The sequence below is a fragment of the Salmo salar genome, chromosome 19, assembly GCF_965601325.2.
Source record: "Salmo salar chromosome 19, fSalSal1, whole genome shotgun sequence".
Taxonomy (NCBI): Eukaryota; Metazoa; Chordata; class Actinopteri; order Salmoniformes; family Salmonidae; genus Salmo; species Salmo salar.
In genome coordinates, this window is record NC_138309.1 from 59,835,494 (window position 1) to 59,858,456 (window position 22,963).

Below are 22,963 nucleotides of genomic sequence, written 5' to 3' on the forward strand. Positions count from 1 at the left end.
TTCGATACCATTCCATTAGTTCCGTTCCAGCCATTACTATGAATTGAATTGAATTGATTGCCCCCCATCTATCCTCAGAGTTCGTTCTGTTAGGTGACCTAAACTGGGATATGCTTAACACCCGGCAGTCCTACAATCTAAACTAGATGCCCTCAATCTCACACAAATGATCAAGGAACCAACCAGGTACAACCCTAAATCCGTAAACATGGGCACTCTCATAGATATTATCCTGACCAACTTGCCCTCCAAATACACCTCTGCTGTTTTCAATCAGGATCTCAGCGATCACTGCCGCATTGCCTGCATCAGCTATGGGTCCGCGGTCAAACGACCACCCCTCATCACTGTCAAACGCTCCCTAAAACACTTCTGCGAGCAGGCCTTTCTAATCGACCTGGCCCGGGTATCCTGGAAGAATATCGATCTCATCCCGTCAGTAGAGGATGCCTGGTCATTCTTTAAAAATAATTTCCTCACCATCTTAAATAACCATGCCCCTTTCAAAAAATGTAGAACTTAGAACAGATATAGCCCTTTGTTCACTCCAGACTTGACTGCCCTCAACCAGCACAAAAACATCCTGTGGCGGACTGCACTAGCATCGAATAGTCCCCGCGATATGCAACTTTTCAGGGAAGTCAGGAACCAATACATGCAGTCAGTTAGGAAAGCAAAGGCTAGCTTTTTCAAACAGAAATTGGCATCCTGTAGCTCTAACTCCAAAAAGCTTTGGGGCACTGTGAAGTCCATGGAGAATAAGAGCACCTCCTCCCAGCTGCCCACTGCACTGAGGCTAGGAAACACTGTCACCACCGATAAATCCACAATAATCGAGAACTTCAATAAGCATTTCTCTTCGGCTGGCCATGCTTTCCTCCTGGCTACCCCAGCCCCGGCCAACAGCTCCGCACCCCCCGCAGCTACTTGCCCAAGCCTCCCCAGCTTCTCCTTCACCCAAATCCAGATAGCAGATGTTCTGAAAGAGCTGCAAAACCTGGACCTGTACAAATCAGCAGGGCTAGACAATCTGGACCCTCTCTTTCTAAAATGATGTGCCGCCATTGTTGCAACCCCTATTACCAGTCTGGTCAACCTCTCTTTCATATCGTCCGAGATCCCTAAAGATTGGAAAGCTGCCGCGGTCATCCCCCTCTTCAAAGGGGGTGACACTCTAGACCCAAACTGTTACAGACCTATATTCATCCTGCCGTGCCTTTCTAAAGTCTTCGAAAGCCAAGTTAACGAACAGATCACTGACCATTTCGAATCCCACCGTACCTTCTCCGCTGTGCAATCCGGTTTCAGAGCTGGTCATGGGTGCACCTCAGCCACGCTCAAGGTACTAAGCGATATTATAACCGCCATCAATAAAAGACAGTACTGTGCAGCTGTCTTCATCAACCTGGCCAAGGCTTTCGACTCTGTCAATCACCGTATTCTTATCGGCAGACTCAACAGCCTTGGTTTCTCAAATGACTGCCTCGCCTGGTTCACCAGCTACTTCTCAGATAGAGTTCAGTGTGTCAAATCGGAGGGCCTGTCGTCCGGACCTCTGGCAGTCTCTATGGGGGTGCCACAGGGTTCAATTCTCGGGCCGACTCTTTTCTCTGTATATATCAACGATGTCGCTCTTGCTGCGGGTGATTCCCTGATCCACCTCTACGCAGATGACACCATTCTGTATACATCTGGCCCTTCTTTGGACACTGTGTTAACAAACCTCCAAACGAGCTTCAATGCCATTACAACACTCTTTCCGTGGCCCCCAACTGCTCTTAAACGCTATTAAAACTAAATGCATGCTTTTCAACCGATCGCTGCCCGCACCCCCCCTGCCCGACTATCATCACTACTCTGGACGGTTCTGACTTAGAATATGTGGACAACTACAAATACCTAGGTGTCTGGCTAGACTGTAAACTCTCCTTCCAGACTCATATTAAGCATCTCCAATCCAAAATTAAATCTAGAATTGGCTTCCTATTTCGCAACAAAGCCTCCTTCACTCACACCGCCAAACATACCCTCGTAAAACTGACTATCTTACCGATCCTCAACTTCGGCGATGTCATTTACAAAATAGCCTCCAACACTCTACTCAGCAAACTGCATCCAGTTTGCTATCACAGTACCATCCGTTTCATCCCCAAAGCCAACCCGTCCATTGGCCGCCTTTCCTTCCAGTTCTCTGCTGCCAAAGACTGGAACGAATTGCAAAAATTGCTGAAGCTGGAGACTTTTATATTTCCCTCACTAACTTTAAACATCAGCTATCTGAGCAGCTTACCGATCGCTGCAGCTGTACACAGCCCATCTGTAAATGGCCCATCCAATCTACCTACCTCATCCCCATATTGTTTTTATTTACTTTTTTGCTCTTTTGCACACCAGTATTTCTACTTGCACATCATCATCTGCACATCTATCACTCCAGTTTTAATTTGCTAAATTGTAATTACTTCGTTACTATGGCCTATTTATTGCCTTACCTCCTCACACCATTTGCACACATTGTATATAGACTTTTTTCTATTATGTTATTGACTGTACGTTTGTTTATTCCATGTGTAAGTCTGTGTTGTTGTTTGTGTCTCATTGCTTTGCTTCATCTTGGCCAGGTCGCAGTTGTGAGAACTTGTTCTCAACTGGCCTACCTGATTAAATAAAGGTGAAAGAAAAAATTAAATAAATAAAAATGAGCCCGTCCTCCCCATTAAGGCACCACCAACCTCCTGTGATGGTCATCTTAGACAAACTCCAATAATGTCAACCACACCAGTCGTATGGTCGTATGGTCAGGGTCGATTTTGCAATGAGAGACCAATTTATTTTGGTAAGTTTGAACAAGACTCTGGCAAGTGTATGCACATTAGCTTACTCAGATGAAATCACTCAATGTACTGTACATACAGTACACAGTAGTCACTAGGTACATGAACAATCTGGAACATGTCTGTTTAACAATTTCGAGGGAGGGAGGGACCATTTCCTTTAGAACAAACCTATTCTGGGTCTGCTGAGAAAAGGACGAGTTTCTCAAAATAGCTTGGCCCATGGCTAATGCCTTGGCATGCAGTGTTGTCTCCCATTTCTTGAAGTTGATGTCATTGGCTTGCTCAACACACACTTGCTCCGTTTCCACTGTAACCATTCCTTCTTGCTCAACTCCTCCATGACTCCTACTTAACCAACATCAGTGTCAGATGTAAAACATGCGCAATGACATCTACATCACTCCAACTGGAGTGTACGTTGTTGTAATTTCCAGCACAGAGTAGTGACTCGTCTATCTACTCAGGCTTTACAGTAAGACTGCAGGATGGCACACCCTAATTCTCGCAGGATATGTCACAGAGATAAATAAAAATGTATGTAGCTGTCAGAATTGAAAATTACCAAGTCAAATAAATACAAATCCCAACATTTGACTTTGACTAAATACTGTTTGGACCACTTATTCACATTATTTGTGTCGCTATCAGGGAACATGGTATAACCCTGCTGGGAGACCAATGTTTCTATACACAGACTCTATGTCCTGGGGGCCATCTTGTACATCAAGCTGCTTCACCTTGCATACGCTCAGACGGGAGAAATGCCAATCTCTCCCGGCTGCACACTTGCTGTAGAGTTGTATCCACCAGATTACCCATGTACAGGCAGTAGGTCTATACCAAGTGTAACCAGTCCTTTTACTGTGCAAAAACATTTGACGGTATGTGTGACAAGTGACCTTGCCTGAGAACTAAAGACTCATGTTAGTTCTGGAGCTAACACTGTCTTGAGTTGCGTGGAAACTTTGGGTTCAATACCCGGTCAGTAACATTTACATTGATCACGGCAGTGAATAATGGCCTTCATGTCTAGGTTTGGTTGAATGAAGATTAAGGCCGTGTGGATTTCAGGGGTCCGGTTTGGTGGAGCTCTCCATGCATGGCCAGATGTAACAATCCACATTGACTGATCACAGACTTAGTTTTAGTGTCAAAGCATGAAGAGAAACCGGATCTGCTACAAGGAGGACTATACAACTATACAAGACATGGTTGAGAAGTGCTGACAAAACACTGCAAGGAATCTAGTATAGAATTGGAATCCATAAGACAGCCTTTGGTCAATTTGTACAAATAATGTTGAAATGAATACATAAGTCAAAACAACAGTCAATAAAACACATATAGATTATGATTTAGTCACATATAAGAGAAGAGCCGTGGCTGGATGTTTGGCATTTTCCCCTTAGAAGAAGCAAATTAAGACTAGGAAACCCACCTATAGGCTGAGAGGAACCTATTTGCTCGTGCTGATGAATGCCACTGTTGAGTAAATCAGAAACTGAGGCTTGGGTAACAAGAGGCCACAAGATGGCAGTCTTGTATGAAACCCCACAGAGCCTCATTCCATTTTTCTTTTACATCACTCACTCCACTTGCTCAAATCAGGGCAAATCCTAACTCCCATTTAAGAATTTTCACTGATGGCAATCGAGACTAAAAACACAAGTGAAACTAAGTGGAATTTATGATTTGACCACAGTGACCACACTATCAAATCCAGAGTTTTAGGGAATAAGGATATTAATGAATCCACTGCACATGTGAGATGTGTTTTGTTTCGTAAAGGTGACGTAATCCCTGAAATGTAATGTTTTGTTATAGTGGATTACTAAAATGTAGTATTTTCAGACCTGTGATGAAAACTACTGTGGAACTCTCGGTGGTCCCCCTTCCAGTATACACTGACTATACCAAACATTAAGAACAGCTTTTGCCCGTCAGAACGGCCTCAATTCGTCTGGGCATGGACTCTACAAGGTGTCTAAAGCATTCAACAGGGATGCTGGCCCATGTTGACTCCAATGCTTCCCACAGTTGTGTCAAGTTAGCTGGATGTCCTTTGGGTGGTGGACCATTCTTGATACACACAGAAAACTGTTGAGTGTGAAACCCAGAAGCGTTGCAGTTCTTGACACAGACCGGTGTGCCTGACACCTACTACCATACCTTGTTCAAAGGCACTTAAATATTTTGTCTTGCCCATTCACTCTCTGAATGGCACACATACACAATCCATGTCTTAAGGCTCAAAATCCTTATTTAACCTGTCTCCTCCCCTTCACCTACACTTATTTGAAGTGGATTTAAAAAGTGACATCAATAAAGGATCAAAGTTTTCACCTGGATTCACCTGGTCAGTCTATGTCATGGAAAGAGCAGGTGTTCTTAATGTTTTGTATTCTCAGTGCATGTCAGGACAGTTCTGTTTCATTGGGCTTTCCAGATACGTATGTTTTCCTCTAATTAACATTGCCTGAGGACAGGCTCAGTTTTTGGAATGTAGGAATTCCAGATAGTTATTTTTTTTCCCAGAATTGAATGACTTCAATATTCCTCAGAAAATCTGCTGGTTTACACAGCTTTTCCTAACCAAAATCCTAAAATGTATGTAATATGTGAACATGAAGTTATTAATGTCATTTGTCATAATTTGCCAAGCCAGGCTCCATTGTCACTTAACACAGCTGCCAAATTATAACACCATGCCAACACATTTTAAACATGTGTTTTAGATGTTCAAGTTGTTTGAAGATCCTTTCCATGTTCATATTACTATACATGTACTATGTCTGTATGCAATTAAAATGTGTCTATAATACAGCCCATTCAATTGCAATATTTTTACACTTCCAACAACACTTTCACTACAAAAGATATGCCAAAGAAAAGATGACTGATTCAACTCGATACTGTACAACTAGTATTGTGATAGAAAGGGAATTCCCATCAACTAGTATAAATATAGTGGGTAAAGGCTATGATGGTATCTAACAACTTGCGTTCACTGGTCGGGCAATTGTATCAGCAAATTCCTTGAAAAGTCATCAACCCAAAGGCAATGAACATTGTGATAGGTGAGTAGTACAAGTCCCTCCTTCACTGCTGCTAGACGGACTGACTGCACAACAACTGGATATGAGAAAGAATGCAACAAGTAAAGTAAAATGTGGAATATATTCTAGTAGACAATTCATTAGATGGACAGCTATTAAAAGACAAAGTGTAAAATTAGGGTGTTTCAACTTTTTAGTTCAGACCAAAGTTATTTCGGAGAAAGAAGGATACTTCAGACCAAGTCAAAAAGGTGATGGAATCAAGGCTATCAAAAGATAGTTTGAAGTTATAGCTATGGATTTATTTTTAAAGGTGCAGGTATTTTTGACAGGGGTTCCTATTCCTCTGTTGCTATTTTTAACTAGGTTATACTCACGGGGATGCGTGTAATTTGCTAGGGCAAAGGGGACAGATATTGCATATTCATGTCAACCAATGATCTCACCGTTTCATCACAACCCCGACTTCTACATTGCATTAAGCCGGAGGTTCGGAAGCTATAACAGAGTCAACGTTGTTCTCTACAGTTTTCGCCATTCTCTGCAACATGGCCAGCTACGGTCAAAGCGCACCGATCTTGGAGTATTCTGGCGAGGCGGGTCAACTAGTCGACGATCCAGAATTCAACCTGTCCGTAGAAAACAGCCAGAGTTTGATCAAAAAGGTGTTGGAGGCTATTCCTGCGACACACACATCGTGCATTCATTCTGAGGTAAGTGGATCGGCCTCGGCTAAGCCACTAACATTACTTCTGCCCGTGGCAGGCTGTACCAGACAGTACCGTTTATGTATCTGTGGGGAGAGTGAGCTGTATAGGCCTAACACAATCAGATGTATTATCATTCTCCATATTACAGGAAATGTATATTTAATAGCATACACAAGCCTTGAATAAGCTATTACCATTCTGGACGATGTTTTTAATGTTTATGGTGGTCTGAGCGTGCACATAAAAATGGCAACTGTAGCCTATATAGGCCTAGTATTATGCACAAAATGTATCCATTTTTGATAGGTGGAATCAGTTATTTTAGTTGGAAATTCCACTCAGTTTAGATAAGTATTCAACTGGACGTACAATGTTCTAATTCTAAACATTGGTTTTCTAATCATGTCTTTTGGCTCCCAGACCCTGATTCTTAACTCGAGCAGTGAGAACAGGAAACTACAATACCTGGCGATCAACCTTGGCATCCCCTCTGCTCCCACACTCAACGCCTTGACAGATAACTTTACTCTGGTGAGCATCAGACTGCACTACAGCCTCTATGCCTAATTCACGTGAAAATTAAGACCAGGTTCAGGATGAAATATGTTACTACCTGGAGCCTATAGTACTATAGTGACGGCCAGGCCTGCCCAGGAACAACTCTAGGCCCGGATTAGAAACTATAAGGCATCTGAAAATGATATCAGCCCTAGAAACAAGGCATTGCTTTGACATTTGAGGTCCCTCCATCAGGAGACCTGTCTGAGACGTATGTCAGAGGGACTACAGGTGCACCAGGACCTGCTAAGAGCTGTCGTACAACGCCTGGCCAACACAGAGAGCATCACTGCACTGCTGACTGATATCAGAGATCTCCGCATCCAGATCAACAGGGTGAGGCTCCCTGTAAAATGACTTATACACCATGCACGCAAACACAGTATTAGAAAATCCATTGGATTCAAATACTGTTCCGACATAAATGCTGATTAATTAGAGTTCTTTGTATCTCCAGATGCTGAAAGCGGTCCAAGTGGCGGAGAGCCCGTTGGCGGTGCAGCCCACAGCCACAAGCCTGGCCTCTCGTCTCACTGGGGACTATGAGGTTCAGGTAGCCACACATCTGACTCTGGTGCAGCTCCAAAGCTTTGGCCAGGACATAGTCCGCAGTCTAAGGAACATAGCCCAAGCAAATGGGGAGAGGGATTGAGCCAAAACTGACTTGAAATTGCCATGTTTTTATGGTGATCTATTATTTTATTTATTTATGATCTATTTATTATTTAGTCTTTATGATTAGATGTGTATTTATAAATGCTTAAAATATAATTGAAATGCTTTTTTATATGTTGTAATTACAGTGCATTTGGAAAGTATTCAGACCCCTTGACTTTTTCCAGATTTTGTTACAGTACAGCCTTATTCCAAAATTGATTAAATCGTTTTTTTCCCCCTCAAATCTACACACATAATACCCCATAATGACAAAGCAAAAACAGGTTTTTATAATTTTTAGCAAATGTATATTTTGGGGCGGCAGGTAGCCTAGTGGGTAGAGCATTGGGCCAGTAACCGCAAGGTTGCCAGATCGAATCCCAGAGCTATAAAGGTAAAAATCTGTCATTTTGCCCCTGAACAAGGCACTGTTCCTAGGCCATCATTGTAAATTAGAATTTGTTCTTAAATTTATTCAACTAGGCAAGTCAGTAAAAAAAAAACCCCGGAAATATCACATTTACATAAGTATTCAGACCCTTTACTCAGTACGTTGTTGAATCACCGTTGGCAGTGATTACAGCCTCGAGTCTTCTTGGGTAGGACGCTACAAGCTTGGCACACCTGTATTTGGGGAGTTTCTCCCATTCTTCTCTACAGATCCTCTCAAGCTCTGTCAGGTTGGATGGGGAGCGTCGCTGCACAGCTATTTTTAGGTCTCCAGAGATGTTCGATCGTGTTCAAATCCGGGCTCTGGCTGGGCCACTCAAAGTCATTCAGAGACTTGTCCCGAAGCCACTCCTGTGTTGTCTTGGCTGTGTGCTTAGGGTTGTTGTCCTGTTGGAAGGTGAACCTTCTCCCCAGTCTGAGTTCCTGAGTGCTCTGGAGCAGGTTTTTAAATCAAGGACCTCTCTGTAATTTGCTCTGTTCATCTTTTCCGTGATCCTGACTAGTCTCCCAGTCCCTGCCGCTGAAAAACATCCCCACAGCATGATGCTGCCACCACCATGCTTCACCGTAGTGATAGTGCCAGGTTTCCTCCAGACGTGACGCTTGGCATTCAGGCCAAAGAGTTAAATCTTGGTTTCATTAGACCAGAGAATCTTGTTTCTCAGTCTGAGAGACCTTTATGTGCCTTTTGGCAAACTACACGTGGGCTGTCATGTGCCTTTTACTGAGGAGTGGCTTCCACCTGGCACTCTACCATAAAGGCCTGATTGATGGAGTACTGCAGAGATGGTTGTCTGTCTGGAAGGTTCTTTCATCTCCACAGGGAAACTCTGGAGCTCTGTCAGAGTGACCATCGGGTTCTTGGTCACCTCCCTGACCAAGGCCCTTCGCCCCCGATTGCTCAGTTTGGCCAGGCGGCCAAGTCTAGGAAGAGTCTTGGTGGTTCCAAACTTATTCCATTTAAGAACAATGGAGGCCACTGTTATCTTGGAGACCTTCTATGCTGCAGATATTTTTTTGGTACCCTTCCCCAGATCTGTGCCTCAACACAATCCTGTCACGGCGCTCTACGGACAATTCCTTCAACATCGCTTGGTTTTTGCTCTGACATGCACTGTCATCTGTGGGGCCATAAATAGACAGGTGTGCACCTTTCCAAATCATGTCCAATCAATTGAAATTACCACAGGTGGGCTCCAATCAAGTTGTAGAAACATCTCAAGAATGATCAATGGAAAGAGGATGCACATGAGCTCAATTTTGAGTCTTATAGCAAAGGGTTTTAATACTTATGTAATTTTTTGGGGGGGGGGTCTCGGGTCCTCCGAATCATGACCCGCCAATCCGTGCTCCTTAACACCCGCCCGCTTATCCCGGGAAACCAGCCGCACCAATGTGTCGGAGGAAACACCGCTCAACTGACCACCGAAGTCAGCCTGCAGGCGCCCGGCCCGCCACAAGGAGTCGCTAGTGTGAGAAGCCAAGTTAAGCCCCCCGGCCAGAACTGCCAATTGTGCACCGTCCTATGGGACTCCCAGTCACGGCCGGTTGTGACATAGCCTGGGATCGAACCTGGGTCTGTAGTGACACCTAAAGCACTGCGATGCAGTGCCTTAGATCGCTGCGCCACTCGGGAGGCCCTGTTTTTTATTTTGTATAAATTATCAAACATTTCTAAAAACCTATTTTCGCTTTGTCATTATGGGGTATTGTTTGTAGATAAATGTAATCCATTTTAGAATAAAGCTGTAACGCAACAATATGTGGAGAAAGTCAAGGGGTCTGAATACTTTCCAAACGCACTGCAAGCCTACTCAATTATTCACCTGTATGCTTTGTGAGCAACCCTTGTAGTAAGCTTCATAAGCTGTTATCAACTTTTGTCCCAGGGTGTCACTGAGGAAGTTTTTTTTGTTATACATGAATCCACCATTTGTATTTCATAAGTTCTATGAAAATGTACTGTTTTTACAGAGACAATTGCATGCAAGTATCTGTATGTTACACTTCAATTTGGAGTTATTGGTACATTTTATTTTGTCAAATGCAATGCATTAGCGCTCACCAAATATACACTGAACAAAAATATAAACATGTAAAGTGTTCGTCCCATGTTTCATGAGCTGAAATAATAAAAGAACCCAAAAATGTTCAATATGCACAAAAAGCTTATTTCTCAAAAATGTTTTGTTTACATCCCTGTTGGTGAGCATTTTTCCTTCTCCAAGATAATCCATCCACCTGAGAGGTGTGGCATACCAAGAAGCTGATTAAAACCTGTTGGGGCTAGGGGGCAGTATTTGCACGGCCGGATAAAAAACGTACCCGATTTAAACTGGTTACTACTCTTGCCCAGAAACGAGAATATGCATATAATTAGTAGATTTGGATAGAAAACACTCTAAAGTTTCTAAAACGGTTTGAATGGTGTCTGTGAGTATAACAGAACTCATATGGCAGGCCAAAACCTGAGAAGATTCCATACAGGAAGTGCCCTGTCTGACAATTTGTTGTCCTTCAGTTGCATCTCTATCGAAAATACAGCATCTCTGCTGTAACGTGACATTTTCTAAGGCTTCCATTGGCTCTCAGAAGGCGCCAGAAAGTGTAATGGGGTGTCTGCAGTCTCTGGGCGAAGTACAGCAGCTCTGTTTGTGAGTGGTCAGCCTGGGAACAGTGCGACTGAGAAGCGCGTTCATGAGAATTCTCAATTTTTTTTCTTTCAGCCTTTGAATGAATACAACAACGCCCGGTTGGAATATTATCGCTATTTTACGAGAAAAATAGCATTAAATTGATTTTAAACAGTGTTTGGCATGCTTCGAAGTACGGTAATGGAATATTTTGTAATTTTTTTGTCACGAAATGCGCTCGCGCGTCACCCTTCGGATAGTGACTTGAACGCACGAACAAAACGGAGGTATTTGAATATACCTATGGATTATTTGGAACCAAAACAACATGTTGTTGAAGTAGAAGTCCTGGGAGTGCATTCTGACGAAGAACAGCAAAGGTAATCAAATTTTTCTTATAGTAAATCTGAGATTGGTGAGGGCCAAACTTGGTGGGTGTCAAATTAGCTAGCCGTGAAGGCCGGGCTATGTACTCAGAATATTGCAAAATGTGCTTTCGCCGAAAAGCTATTTTAAAATCTGACACCGCGATTTCATAAAGGAGTTCTGTATCTATAATTCTTAAAATAATTATGTATTTTGTGAACGTTAATCATGAGTAATTTAGTAAATTCACCGGAAGTTTGCGGTGGGTATGCTAGTTCTGAACATCACATGCTAATGTAAAAAGCAGTTTGATATAAATATGAACTTGATTGAACAAAACATGCATGTATTGTATAACATAATGTCCTAGGAGTGTCATCTGATGAAGATCAAAGGTTAGTGCTGCATTTAGCTGTGGTTTTGGTTTTTGTGACATATATGCTTGCTTTGAAAATGGCTGTGTGATTATTTTTGGCAGGGTACTCTCCTGACATAATCTAATGTTTTGTTTCACTGTAAAGCCTTTTTGAAATCGGACAATGTGGTTAGATTAACGAGTCTTGTCTTTAAAATGGTGTAAAATAGTCATATGTTTGAGATATTTAAGTTATAGCATTTTTGAGGTATTTGTATTTCGCGCCACGCGATTCCACTGGTTGTTGACTAGGGTGGGACTAGCCCAGGGAAGGTAAACAGCATGATCATTACATAGGTGTACCTTGTGCTGGGGATAAAACAAGGCCACTCGGAAATGTGCAGTTTTGTCACACAACACAATGCTACAGATGGCTCAAGTTGAGAGAACATCCAATTGGCATGCTGACCTCCGGAATGTCCACCAGAGCGGTTTGCCAGAGAATTGAATGTTCATTTTTCGACCATGAGCCACCTCCAATTATGTTTAGAGAATGTGGCAGTACATCCAACAGGCCTCACAACCGCAGACCACATTTGAATGAACAGATATCGTGATGAGATCCTGAGACCCATTGTGCCATTCATCCGCTGCCATCACATCATTCAGCATTATAATACACGGCCCCAAGTCGAAAGGATCTGTACGCAATTCCTGGAAGCTGAAAATGTCTCAGTTCTTCCATGGCCTGCATACTCACCAGACATGTCACACATTGAGCATGTTTGGGATGCTCTGGATCGACATATGACAGCGTGTTCCAGTTCTTGCCAATATCCAGCAACTTCGCACAGCCATTGAAGAGGAGTGGGACAACATTCCACAGGCTACAATCAACAGCCTGTTCAAACTCTATGCAAAGGAGATGTGTCACACTGCATGAGGCAAATGGTGGTCACACCAGATACGGACTGGTTTCCTGATCTACACCTTTTTTTAAATATATTGTTTAAGGCATCTGTGACCAACAGATGCATATCTGTATTCCCAGTCATGTGAAATCCATAGATTAGGGCCTAATTAATTTATTTCCATTGACTGATTTCCTTATATGAACTGTAACTTGTTGCATGTTAAGTTATATTTTTGTTAAGTATAATTACAAAAATTAGGTTTGCAATTGCCAAATATGGTAGGACAAGGGTTCTCTAGTAAAAGCAGTTGTTCCTTAAAATGGTGGGGCTAGATGCTTGGTTAACCGTCTACAGAGGAACTGAAGGATTATTAGACAACGAGTAAGCATCTTCTGTAAACCCGAAAGTAACATTTAGACTGTTACGTCTAATGACCCCCATCCAGGGATTGCATTTAGGAAGTTATGCAAGGCTAGATTACTGATAAGCACGAGCTCACTAAGAATCACCAGTGGGGTGTTCCTTCAAAGGCCCGGGGAATATCACTTAGAGAGCATCACACCACCATGTGACAGTGAAGAGGTTGAACATGGGGATTATGGTTATTGTGGTCGTGTTCATTTGGCATCAAACGGAAGAAAATGTTCTGAAACAGGGATTAACTACCAATAACAAATGCTTAGTCATTTTCAGTTGCAAAATGTTTTGCTATGATGTGCCCTAAAGAATACGGCCCTTTGTCTCAAAACAATGCCATGTGATCATCCGTCATGGGTAAGGCCCTGTGTTTTGGTTATTCATGTCATATGACCTAGTTTGTTTCCTTATCCAGAAATGAGAATAAGACAAAATCTGAGGATGGTGCTGGACCATCTGACTTAAAGCTTTATCAAACTGTCCCCTTTTTATAAGGTTAAAATCCAGGTCATGTGACATGATTAAACAAAACACAGGGCCCTAGTGATGGGATAGTGACATTCAGTAGTCATATGTTTGATAGCGACAAAAACAAAGCAAGCAAAGGGAGGAAGTCACTGTAAACAATGTTACAGGTAGGTAGCCTATTACTCTAGCAAGGAGCGCTGAAGGTCAATTAACGAACATTACCAGTCAAAAGGTTGGACACATCTACTCATTCCAGGGTTCTTCTTTATTTTTTACTATTTTCTACACCTGTAAAAGAATAGTGAAGACAAACTATTTAATAACACAAATGGAATCATGTCATAACCAATAAAGTGTTAAACAAATCAAAATATTTTATATTTGAGATTCTTCAAAGTAGCCACCTTTTGCCTTGATTACAGCTTTGCACAATCTTGGCATTCACTTAACCAGCTTCACGAGGTAGTCACCTGGAATGCCTTGTTAAAAGTTAATTTGTGTAATTTCTTTCCTTCTTAATCCGTTTGAGCCATCAGTTGTGTTGTGACAAGGTAGGGGTGGTATACAGAAGATAGCCCTATTTGGTAAAAGACCAAGTCCATATTATGGCAAGAACAGCTCAAATAAGCAAAGAAAAACGATATTCCATCATTATTTTAAGGTCAGTCAATCCAAAACATTTCAAGAACTTTGAAAGTTTCTTCAAGTGCATTCACAAAAACCATCAAACGCTATGATGAAACTAGGTATTTAAATAGGTATTTACATTTTCATGAGGCGTTATTATAAAGATGACAATATGTACACTTTCTATGAATACTGATTCCAAGATTGTGAAAACATTTAATTTTACAGTTTTGTATTACTGACCATAGAGACTATCAAAATGAAAGAAAACCTACATTTGAATGAATGAAGCAATCAGGATTACATAACAGTTGTTAACCAACTTCGGAGTATCGTAACTGGTATTTCTATGCCAAAGTGATGAAACACCATCTAAGCAGAGTCCCAAGCTTTGAAGTGTGAATCCTAACTTCCACTTTAAGTCTTCTCTTAGTCTCACATTGACACAAGTGCATGACTAAATAAAATGTTGATTTATGTGTGAAGCTGGTTTCGCCCCTGAGTGACTGGGGAAATAGAATCCATGGAGAAGGCAGAGGTGGGAGAGCTGAACCCTGGGCAGTGGGAACCATCAGGGGTCTATAAGGCAAAGCTGGCCTTTGCTGCTACGCTCCTCCCCAGGGGCAGAGTCAGGTCAGTGATGCCCAGGACCACCTTGGGCTTGGCCAGTACAGGAAGCTTCACCAGCTCTGAGACCTGGGGGCAGGCACACAGACAGACGGGACACACACTTCTTACCAGCTGTGGCAGTCTCCAGATTCTAATTATTTATATACAGTTGAAGTCGGAAGTTTACATACACTTAGGTTGTAGTCATTAAAACTCGCTTTTCAACCACTCCACAAATTTCTTGTTAACAAACTATAGTTTTGGCAAGTCGGTTAGGACATCTACTTTGTGCATGACACATTACATTTTCCAACAATTGTTTAGACAGATTATTTCACTTATAATTCACTGTATCACAATTCCAGTGGGTCAGAAGTTTACATACACCAAGTTGACTGTGCCTTTAAACAGCTTGGAAAATTCCAGAAAATTATGTCATGGCTTTAGAAGCTTCTGATAGGCTAATTGACATCATTTGAGTCAATTGGAGGTGTACCTGTGGATGTATTTCAAGGTATACCTTCAAACTCAGTGCCTCTTTGCTTGACATCATGGGAAAATCAAAAGAAATCAGCCAAGACTTCAGAAAAAAATTGTAGACCTCCACAAGTCTGGTTCATCCTTGGGAGCAATTTCCAAATGCCTGAAGGTACCACGTTCATCTGTACAAACAATAGTTATCAAGTATAAACACCATGGGACAACACAGCCATCATACTGCTCAGGAAGAAGACGCGTTCTGTCTCCTAAAGATGAACGTACTTTGGTGCGAAAAGTGCAAATCCATCCCAGAACAACAGCAAAGGACCTTGTGAAGATGCTGGAGGAAAGGGGTACAAAAGATTCTATATCCACAGTAAAACGAGTCCTATATCGACATAACCTGAAAGGCCGTTCAGCAAGGAAGAAGGCACTGCTCCAAAACCGGCCTAAAAAAATCCAGACTGCAGTTTGCAACTGCACATGGGGACAAAGATCGTACTTTTTGGACAAATGTCCTCTGGTCTGATGAAACAAAAAAGGAACTGTTTGGCCATAATGACCATCGTTATGTTTGGAGGAAAAAGGGGGACACTTGCAAGCCGAAGAACACCATCCAAACCGTGAAGCACGGGGGTGGCAGCATCATGTTGTGGGGGTGCTTTGCTGAAGGAGGGACTGGTGCACTTCACAAAATAGATGGCATCATGAGGAAGGTAAATTATGTGGATATATTGAAGGCATCAGTCAGGAAATGAAAGCTTGGTCGCAAATGGGTCTTCCAAATGGACAATGACCCCAAGCATACTTCCAAAGTTGTGGCAAAATGGCCTAAGAACAACACAGTCAAGGTATTGGAGTGGCCATCAGAAAGCTCTGACCTCAATCCTATAGAACATTTGTGGGCAGAACTGAAAAAGCGTGTACGAGCAAGGAGGCCTACAAACCTGACTCAGTTACACCAGCTCTGTCAGGAGGAATAGGCCAAAACTCACCCAACTTATTGTGGGAAGCTTGTGGAAGGCTACCCGAACCGTTTTACCCAAGTTAAACAATTTAAAGGCAATGCTACCAAATACTAATTGAGTGTATGTAAACTTCTGACCCACTGGGCATGTGATGAAAGAAGTAAAAGCTGAAATAGATCACTCTACTATTATTCTGACATTTCACATTCTTAAAATAAAGTGGTGATCCTAACTGACCTAAAACAGGGAATTTGTACAAGGATTAAATGTCAGGAATTGTGAAAAACTGAGTTTAAATGTATTTGGCTAAGGTGTATGTAAACTTCCGACTTCAACTGTAGCTCTTCAAATCATAAAATAATACAATTCAATAAAAGTATGAACAAAGAAACAAGAGGAATGAGAAGTAATTTTTTTTCTTATCATACATTAAAAGCATCATTATAAAAGTGTGGATGTAAGAACGAGGTCAGCTAGAGACTTGGGGTCAGATGTACTAAGATAAAAAAAAACATAGAAGGCAGAAATAGTAAAATTATCGTTATCAGAAGAAATAAAAAAAACTCATCATTGCAGGAATATGTCTCCCCAGAATGTGTTGAGTAAAAATCCCATGTCAGAGGTCACATTCTTACCAAAGTTGCGTAGAACTAACAATCAACTTATCACTACTCTCCTTCCCCTAGACTACCACAGTTCATCTCCCCCACGGTCAACTCCCCTCTCTCCCACTCACCATGGTGAAAGGCATGAACTGCAAGATACTCCCACAGCTGCCCTGTTCCAGGCACTCCACACACTCCTTCATGAGATCTTCAGGAACAGGTTGGCTTTAGAGGGAGAAAGAGAGAGAGCAAAGTGGATGTACTAGAGATGTGGGGCCAGATTTATTAAGAGTTTTTATTTTTTTTTAAATCACATTTTAGTCATTTAGCAGACGCTCTTATCCAGAGCGACTTAATCAAACATATACAGTGGGGGGAAAAAAGTATTTGATCCCCTGCTGATTTTGCACGTTTGCCCACTGACAAAGAAAGGATCAGTCTATGATTTGAATGGTAAGTGTATTTGAACAGTGAGAGACAGGATAACAACAAAAATATCCAGAAAAATGAATGTCAAAAATGTTATAAATTGATTTGCATTTTAATGAGGGAAATAAGTATTTGACCCCCTCTCAATCAGAAAGATTTCTGGCTCCCAGGTGTCTTTTATACAGGTAATGAGCTGAGATTAGGAGCACACCCTTAAAGGGAGTGCTCCTAACCGCAGCTTATTACCTGTAAAAAAGACACCTGTCCACAGAAGCAATCAACCAATCAGATTCCAAACTCTCCACCATGGCCAAGACCAAAGAGTTCTCCAAGGATGTCAGGGACAAGATTGTAGACCTACACAAGGCTGGAATGGGCTACAAGACCATCGCCAAGCAGCTTGGTGAGAAGGTGACAACATTTGATGCGATTATTCGCAAATGGAAGAAACACAAAAGAACTGTCAATATCCCTCTGCCTGGGGCTCCATGCAAGATCTCACCACGTGGAGTTGCAATGATCATGAGAACGGTGAGGAATCAGCCCAGAACTACACGGGAGGATCTTGTCAATGATCTCAAGGCAGCTGGGACCATAGTCACCAAGAAAACAATTGGTAACACACTACGCCGGGAAGGACTGAAATCCTGCAGTGCCCACAAGGTCCTCCTGCTCAAGAATACATATACATGCCCGTCTAAAGTTTGCCAATGAACATCTGAATGACTCAGAGGACACCTGGTGAAAGTGTTGTGGTCAGATGAGACCAAAACGGAGCTCTTTGACATCAACTCAACTCGCCGTGTTTGGAGGAGGAGGAATGCTGCCTATGACCACAAGAACACCATCTCCACCGTCAAACATGGAGGTGGAAACATTATGCTTCGGGGGTGTTTTTCTGCTAAGGGGACAGGACAACTTCACCGCATCAAAGGGACGATGGACGGGGCCATGTACTGTCAAATCTTGGATGAGAACCTCCTTCCCTCAGCCAGGGCATTGAAAATGTGTCGTGGATGGGTATTCCAGCATGACAATGACCCAAAACACACGGCCAAGGCAACAAAGGAGTGGCTCAAGAAGAAGCACATTAAGGTCCTGGAGTGGCCTAGCCAGTCTCCAGACCTTAATCCCATAGAAAATCTGTGGACGGAGCTGAAGGTTCGAGTTGCCAAACGTCAGCCTCGAAACCTTAATGACTTGGAGAAGATCTGCAAAGAGGAGTGGGACAAAATCCCTCCTGAGATGTGTGCAAACCTGGTGGCCCACTACAAGAAACGTCTGACCTCTGTGATTGCCAACAAGGGTTTTGCCACCAAGTACTAAGTCATGCTTTGCAGAGGGGTCAAATACTTATTTCCCTCATTAAAATGCAAATCATTTTATAAGATTTTTGACATGCGTTTTTCTGGATTTTTTTGTTGTTATTCTGTCTCTCACTGTTCAAATAAACCTACTATTAAAATTATAGACTGATCATTTCTTTGTAAGTGGGCAAACGTACAAAATCATCAGGGGATCAAATACTTTTTTCCCCCACTGTAAGCTAGAATGAAATCGTTATGAGAAGCACTAAAACATTAAAGGCATGCCCTGGTAAGCCATACTGGTAAGCCACAATGCCTAATAGGTGCTAAAGGTTTGAGACCGGCGCATGGTTCTAACCTAGGACGCGGTTGAGAGGGTCCCTCATGTTGACCGTATGGAGCCGACAGGGAGGTGGACATGGAGCGGTCACCTACAACACAACCACAGGAGACAGGGAAAAGATTAAAGGTCATTATAGTGACAATCAACAGGAATGGAGAAAGAGGAAAAAGTGTCTTCATTATCAAAGTCAAGAGAGTAGGGGGGTTATTGTGGTTCATAGGCAGCCAAGGTTAAAGACCCCATATGGAAGTTTTGCAAGCGAGTACGGTTACATGCACACAATAATACGATTATTGTGAAGTCAGATTAATATACTGAACAAAAATATAAATGCAACAATTTCAAAGATTTTACTGAGTTATAGTTCCTATAAGGAAATCAGTCAATTGAAATAAATTCATTAGGCCCTAATCTATGGATTTCACATGACCGGGAATACAAATACGTTCTGTATCTGTTGGTAACAATAAAGGTAGGGGTGTGGATAACATTTTTTTTTAAATCTGTATCCGGTGTGACCACCATTTGCCTCATGCAGCGCGACACCTTCGCATAGAGTTGATCAGGCTGTTGATTGTTGTCCTACTCCTCTTCAATGGGTGGGCGACGTTGCTGGATATTGGCGGGAAGTGGAACACACGGTCGTACACGTCAATCCAGAGCATCCCAAACATGCTCAATGTGTGACATGTCTGGTGAGTATGCAGGCCATGGAAGAAGTGGGACATTTTCAGCTTCCAGGAATTGTGTACAGATGGGGCCATACATTACGCTGAAACATGTGGTGATGGCGGCGGATGAATGGCACATCATCACTGTGCATTCAAATTGCCATCGATAAAATCCAATTGTGTTCGTTGTCCGTAGCTTATGCCTGCCCGTACCATAATCCCGCCACCACCATGGGGCACTCCGTTCACAACGTTATCAGTAAATCGTTCACCCACACGACCCCATAAACGCTGTCTGCCATCTGTCCGGTACAATTGAAACTGGGATTCATCCGTGAAGAGCACACTTCTCTAGCGTGCCAGTGGCCATCGCAGGTGAGCATTTGCCCACTGAAGTCGGTTATGACGCCAAACTGCAGTCAGGTCAAGACCCTGGTGAGGATGACGAGCACACAGATGAGCTTCCCTGAGACTATTTCTGACTGTGTGCAGAAATTCTTCGGTTGTGCAAACCCACAATTTCATCAGCTGTCCGGGTTTCTGGTCTCAGAAGATCCCGCAGGTGAAGAAGCCGGATGTGGAGGTTCTGGGTTGGCGTGGTTACATGTGGTCTGCAGTTGTGAGGCCAGTTGGACGTACTGCCAAATTCTCTAAAATGAAGTTGGAGGCTGCTTATTGTAGAGAAATGAACATTAAATTCTCTGGCAATAGCTCTGGTGGACATTCCTGCAGTCAGCATGCCAATTGCACGCTCCCTCAAATCTTGAGACATCTGTGGCATTGTGTTGTGTGTCAAAACTGCACATTTTAGAGTGGCTTTTTATTGTCCCTAGCACAAGGTGCACCTGTGTAATGATCATGCTGTTGAATCAGCTTCTTGATATGTCACACCTGTCCGGTGGATGGATTATCTTGGCAAAGGAGAAATGCCCACTAACAGCAATGTAAACAAATTTGTGTACAACACTTGTGAGAAATAAGCTTTTTGTGCGTATGGAACATTTCTGGGATCTTTATTTCAGCTCATGAAACATGGGACCATTTGATAAATGTCGAAAATAGCAAATAAACAAATGTTCTACCACAGCAACCATGTTATTTCTGTGACACAAAGTTCAGACACAAAGTTGGTATGTGAAAACTATTTCTAAGATGCATACTCAGTTTTCCCTAACTCACTTCACTCACGCAAAAGAAGGAAGCCCACGCTGCTGGTGCTGGCACATGCGCAGATCAAATACACCGATGTACCTCTGATTAAGGCGTCTACATGTCCTAGTAATTCGAAAGATTGCTCAGAAAACCAGGTGTTTTAATTGGCGTATGCTTACTTCGATTATGACCTTACACCGATTAAGATAAGCAGAGTAAGGCGTTTATATGACTAATGCCATACTCGGCCTACTGCCATAATCAGTTTAAAATCAAATTATTAGTGTGCATGTAAATCAACTCGGTGTATTTTGGTGTCACTGCTCTGACAACCTTATTCAAAGAATCTCTTTACTTCTCAATTCTCTAATTTGCCCTAAATTGGGTCGTCACTAGTTATTACAGCCACAAAGTCATAATTATGGCTAAACCCTACCGGTTTCTACAATTTATCTTCTTAAAATCGGATTGTAAACCTACCTAATCCTAACCTTACTCACACAGCTAAACTTATGAGATAACACTGGTCCTCTTCCCTTATGGATTTCAATTGAAGTACTGGTGTAAGAAATTAAAACATTTAACATATGAGTGAGTCTATGAGGACACTTCCTCCTATTTCAAGTCCATAGTGGGGAAAGACAAGTTTCTAAATGACCTTGTTCCCTCCACTATACATACACATGTCATCCTACTTAATTTAAAGTGAGTGTTTTTCCAAAATGTTCTTCTACACCACCTTCTTGCACACTGCGTTTCTACCTGACACTAATTAGTCCACTAACCCTCGTCGTTCAACAGAAGCGTGCTATTGCTTTCCAGAGTAACGCAATATACTGTGTGATTTGATGCAGGGACGTTTTGTTTCTATACAGAATGGCAGGTTTAAATCATGTTAAGGAAAGTAAATTACGCTTACCTAGTGGAGCTTTTAGAATTGCCCATTTCACCCTGGTGACATAGGAAAAAAAAGTAACCCTTTTTCTTTCGATTATTGTTGAGCACAACATTTTTTGTTTGCCTGTCATTTGGTTTAGAGAACTTGTGTCAACTTGCAGTTGATGGGGGTTCAGAACCCTACTTGTTCTTGAAAACCTTCATGGAATCTGGTTGAATGCAGTCAAACCCCTAAGGTACAGTAAAAAGTAAAACGCCATGTAAATATTGTATTTTGAAACTTGGCTCTCCATAGATACAGTGCCTATGGAAAGTCTACACCCCCCTTTAACCTTTTTCACATTTTGCTACCTTAAAATTACATGTATAAAAGGTATTAAATTACAGATTTTTCATACAGATCTACACAACCGACTCCACATTTTCAAAGTGAAAGAAAGTTATAGAAAATGTTCCAAATAAAAATAAAATAATTTAAAAAACTTAAATAACATAATTGGATAACTCTCCATTAAGATTCTACCACTTTGCACAACTCTTAGGGAAACATATACTCATTATTTTTGTCCAAATTGTTCAAGCTGATTCAATTTGGTTGGGAATCATTAATGGGCAGCAATATTCAAACCATGGCTCTGATTTTCAAGCACATTTAAGTCAGGACTGAGACTAAACAACTCAGGAACACCTATTGGAAAGCCATTCTGGTGTGTTTTTGGCATAAACATTTGAGTAAATGTCTCGCTGAAAAATAAAACTATCCCAGGGTTAGGTATTCAAAAGACTGAGGTGGGGTTTCCTCTAACTTTTTACATGAGCTTTGCTCCATTCATATTTATATTGATCCTGAAAAACTCCACAATCCTGGTCGATGACAAGCATACCCATAACATGCCATCACAATACTTGAAAATAGAGAGGGTTCACTCTGTGTTGTATTGGATTTGACCCAAACCTGTAGTTTTTAATTTAAGCCAAAAAGTGAATTGATTTGCCGTGTTGTCTTGCAGTATTACTTAACAGCCTTACTGCAAACAGAATAATTTGGAGTGGATTTTTTAACACAGGCTTCTTTCTTTTCACCTTGTCTAAAGGCCATATTATGGGTTGAATGCAATGTTGTTGATCCCTTTGTATTTTCAAGTATTGTATGCGTTTTTTAAATTTATGATTATAAAAATTTTAAAAATCTTAACATGTTCTATAACTTTCTTTCATATCATTTCTATCTGCAACTTTACACAACGTCTGCCTGCTGAACCGGTCCCTGATGTACTTTGTTTGACACCAGAGAGCAGCAGTCTCACCTAGACTAGAGAGGACCACCGGCTCGTCCTCGTTGGAGCTGAGCAGACGGAACCCTGCTGTACAGGGACCATGTATAACTAGGGCCGGCTTCCCAGGCACAGATTAAGCCTAGCCCTGGACTAATGAGGAATCTCAATTTAAAAGTG

At 42.0% G+C, this 22,963-nt stretch overlaps 1 protein-coding gene and 1 pseudogene across 2 annotated transcripts in view; one reads left to right on the forward strand and one right to left on the reverse strand.

Moving 5' to 3' along the window:
• The first annotated feature begins 5,836 nt into the window (after positions 1-5,836).
• On the forward strand, positions 5,837-10,418 carry csf3a (colony stimulating factor 3 (granulocyte) a). The gene is made up of 4 exons (XM_045701908.2): positions 5,837-6,606; positions 7,024-7,134; positions 7,357-7,497; positions 7,619-10,418. Exons 1-4 carry the CDS (start codon positions 6,442-6,444, stop codon positions 7,811-7,813), a joined length of 612 nt encoding a protein of 203 aa, XP_045557864.1. The 5' UTR covers positions 5,837-6,441; the 3' UTR covers positions 7,814-10,418.
• Positions 10,419-13,667: 3,249 nt separating this feature from the next.
• The window catches only part of LOC106579255 (mediator of RNA polymerase II transcription subunit 24-like), a 39,127-nt pseudogene continuing 29,831 nt past the window's right edge, over positions 13,668-22,963 (reverse strand). Inside the window, exons 21-24 of the transcript XR_014381575.1 lie at positions 21,532-21,740; positions 18,805-18,877; positions 16,842-16,935; positions 13,668-14,744 (exon numbers count right to left, since the gene is read on the reverse strand). The product of XR_014381575.1 is annotated as a mediator of RNA polymerase II transcription subunit 24-like (transcript). The remainder of the gene's footprint in view (positions 14,745-16,841; positions 16,936-18,804; positions 18,878-21,531; positions 21,741-22,963) is intronic.

Coding starts and splice junctions, on each gene's coding strand:
- csf3a (XM_045701908.2), top strand. CDS start 6,442: ATGGCCAGCTACGGTCAAAGCGCACCGATCTTGGAGTATTCTGGCGAG. Junction 6,607..7,023: donor CATCGTGCATTCATTCTGAG/GTAAGTGGATCG, acceptor TTTGGCTCCCAG/ACCCTGATTCTTAACTCGAG. Junction 7,498..7,618: donor TCCGCATCCAGATCAACAGG/GTGAGGCTCCCT, acceptor TTGTATCTCCAG/ATGCTGAAAGCGGTCCAAGT.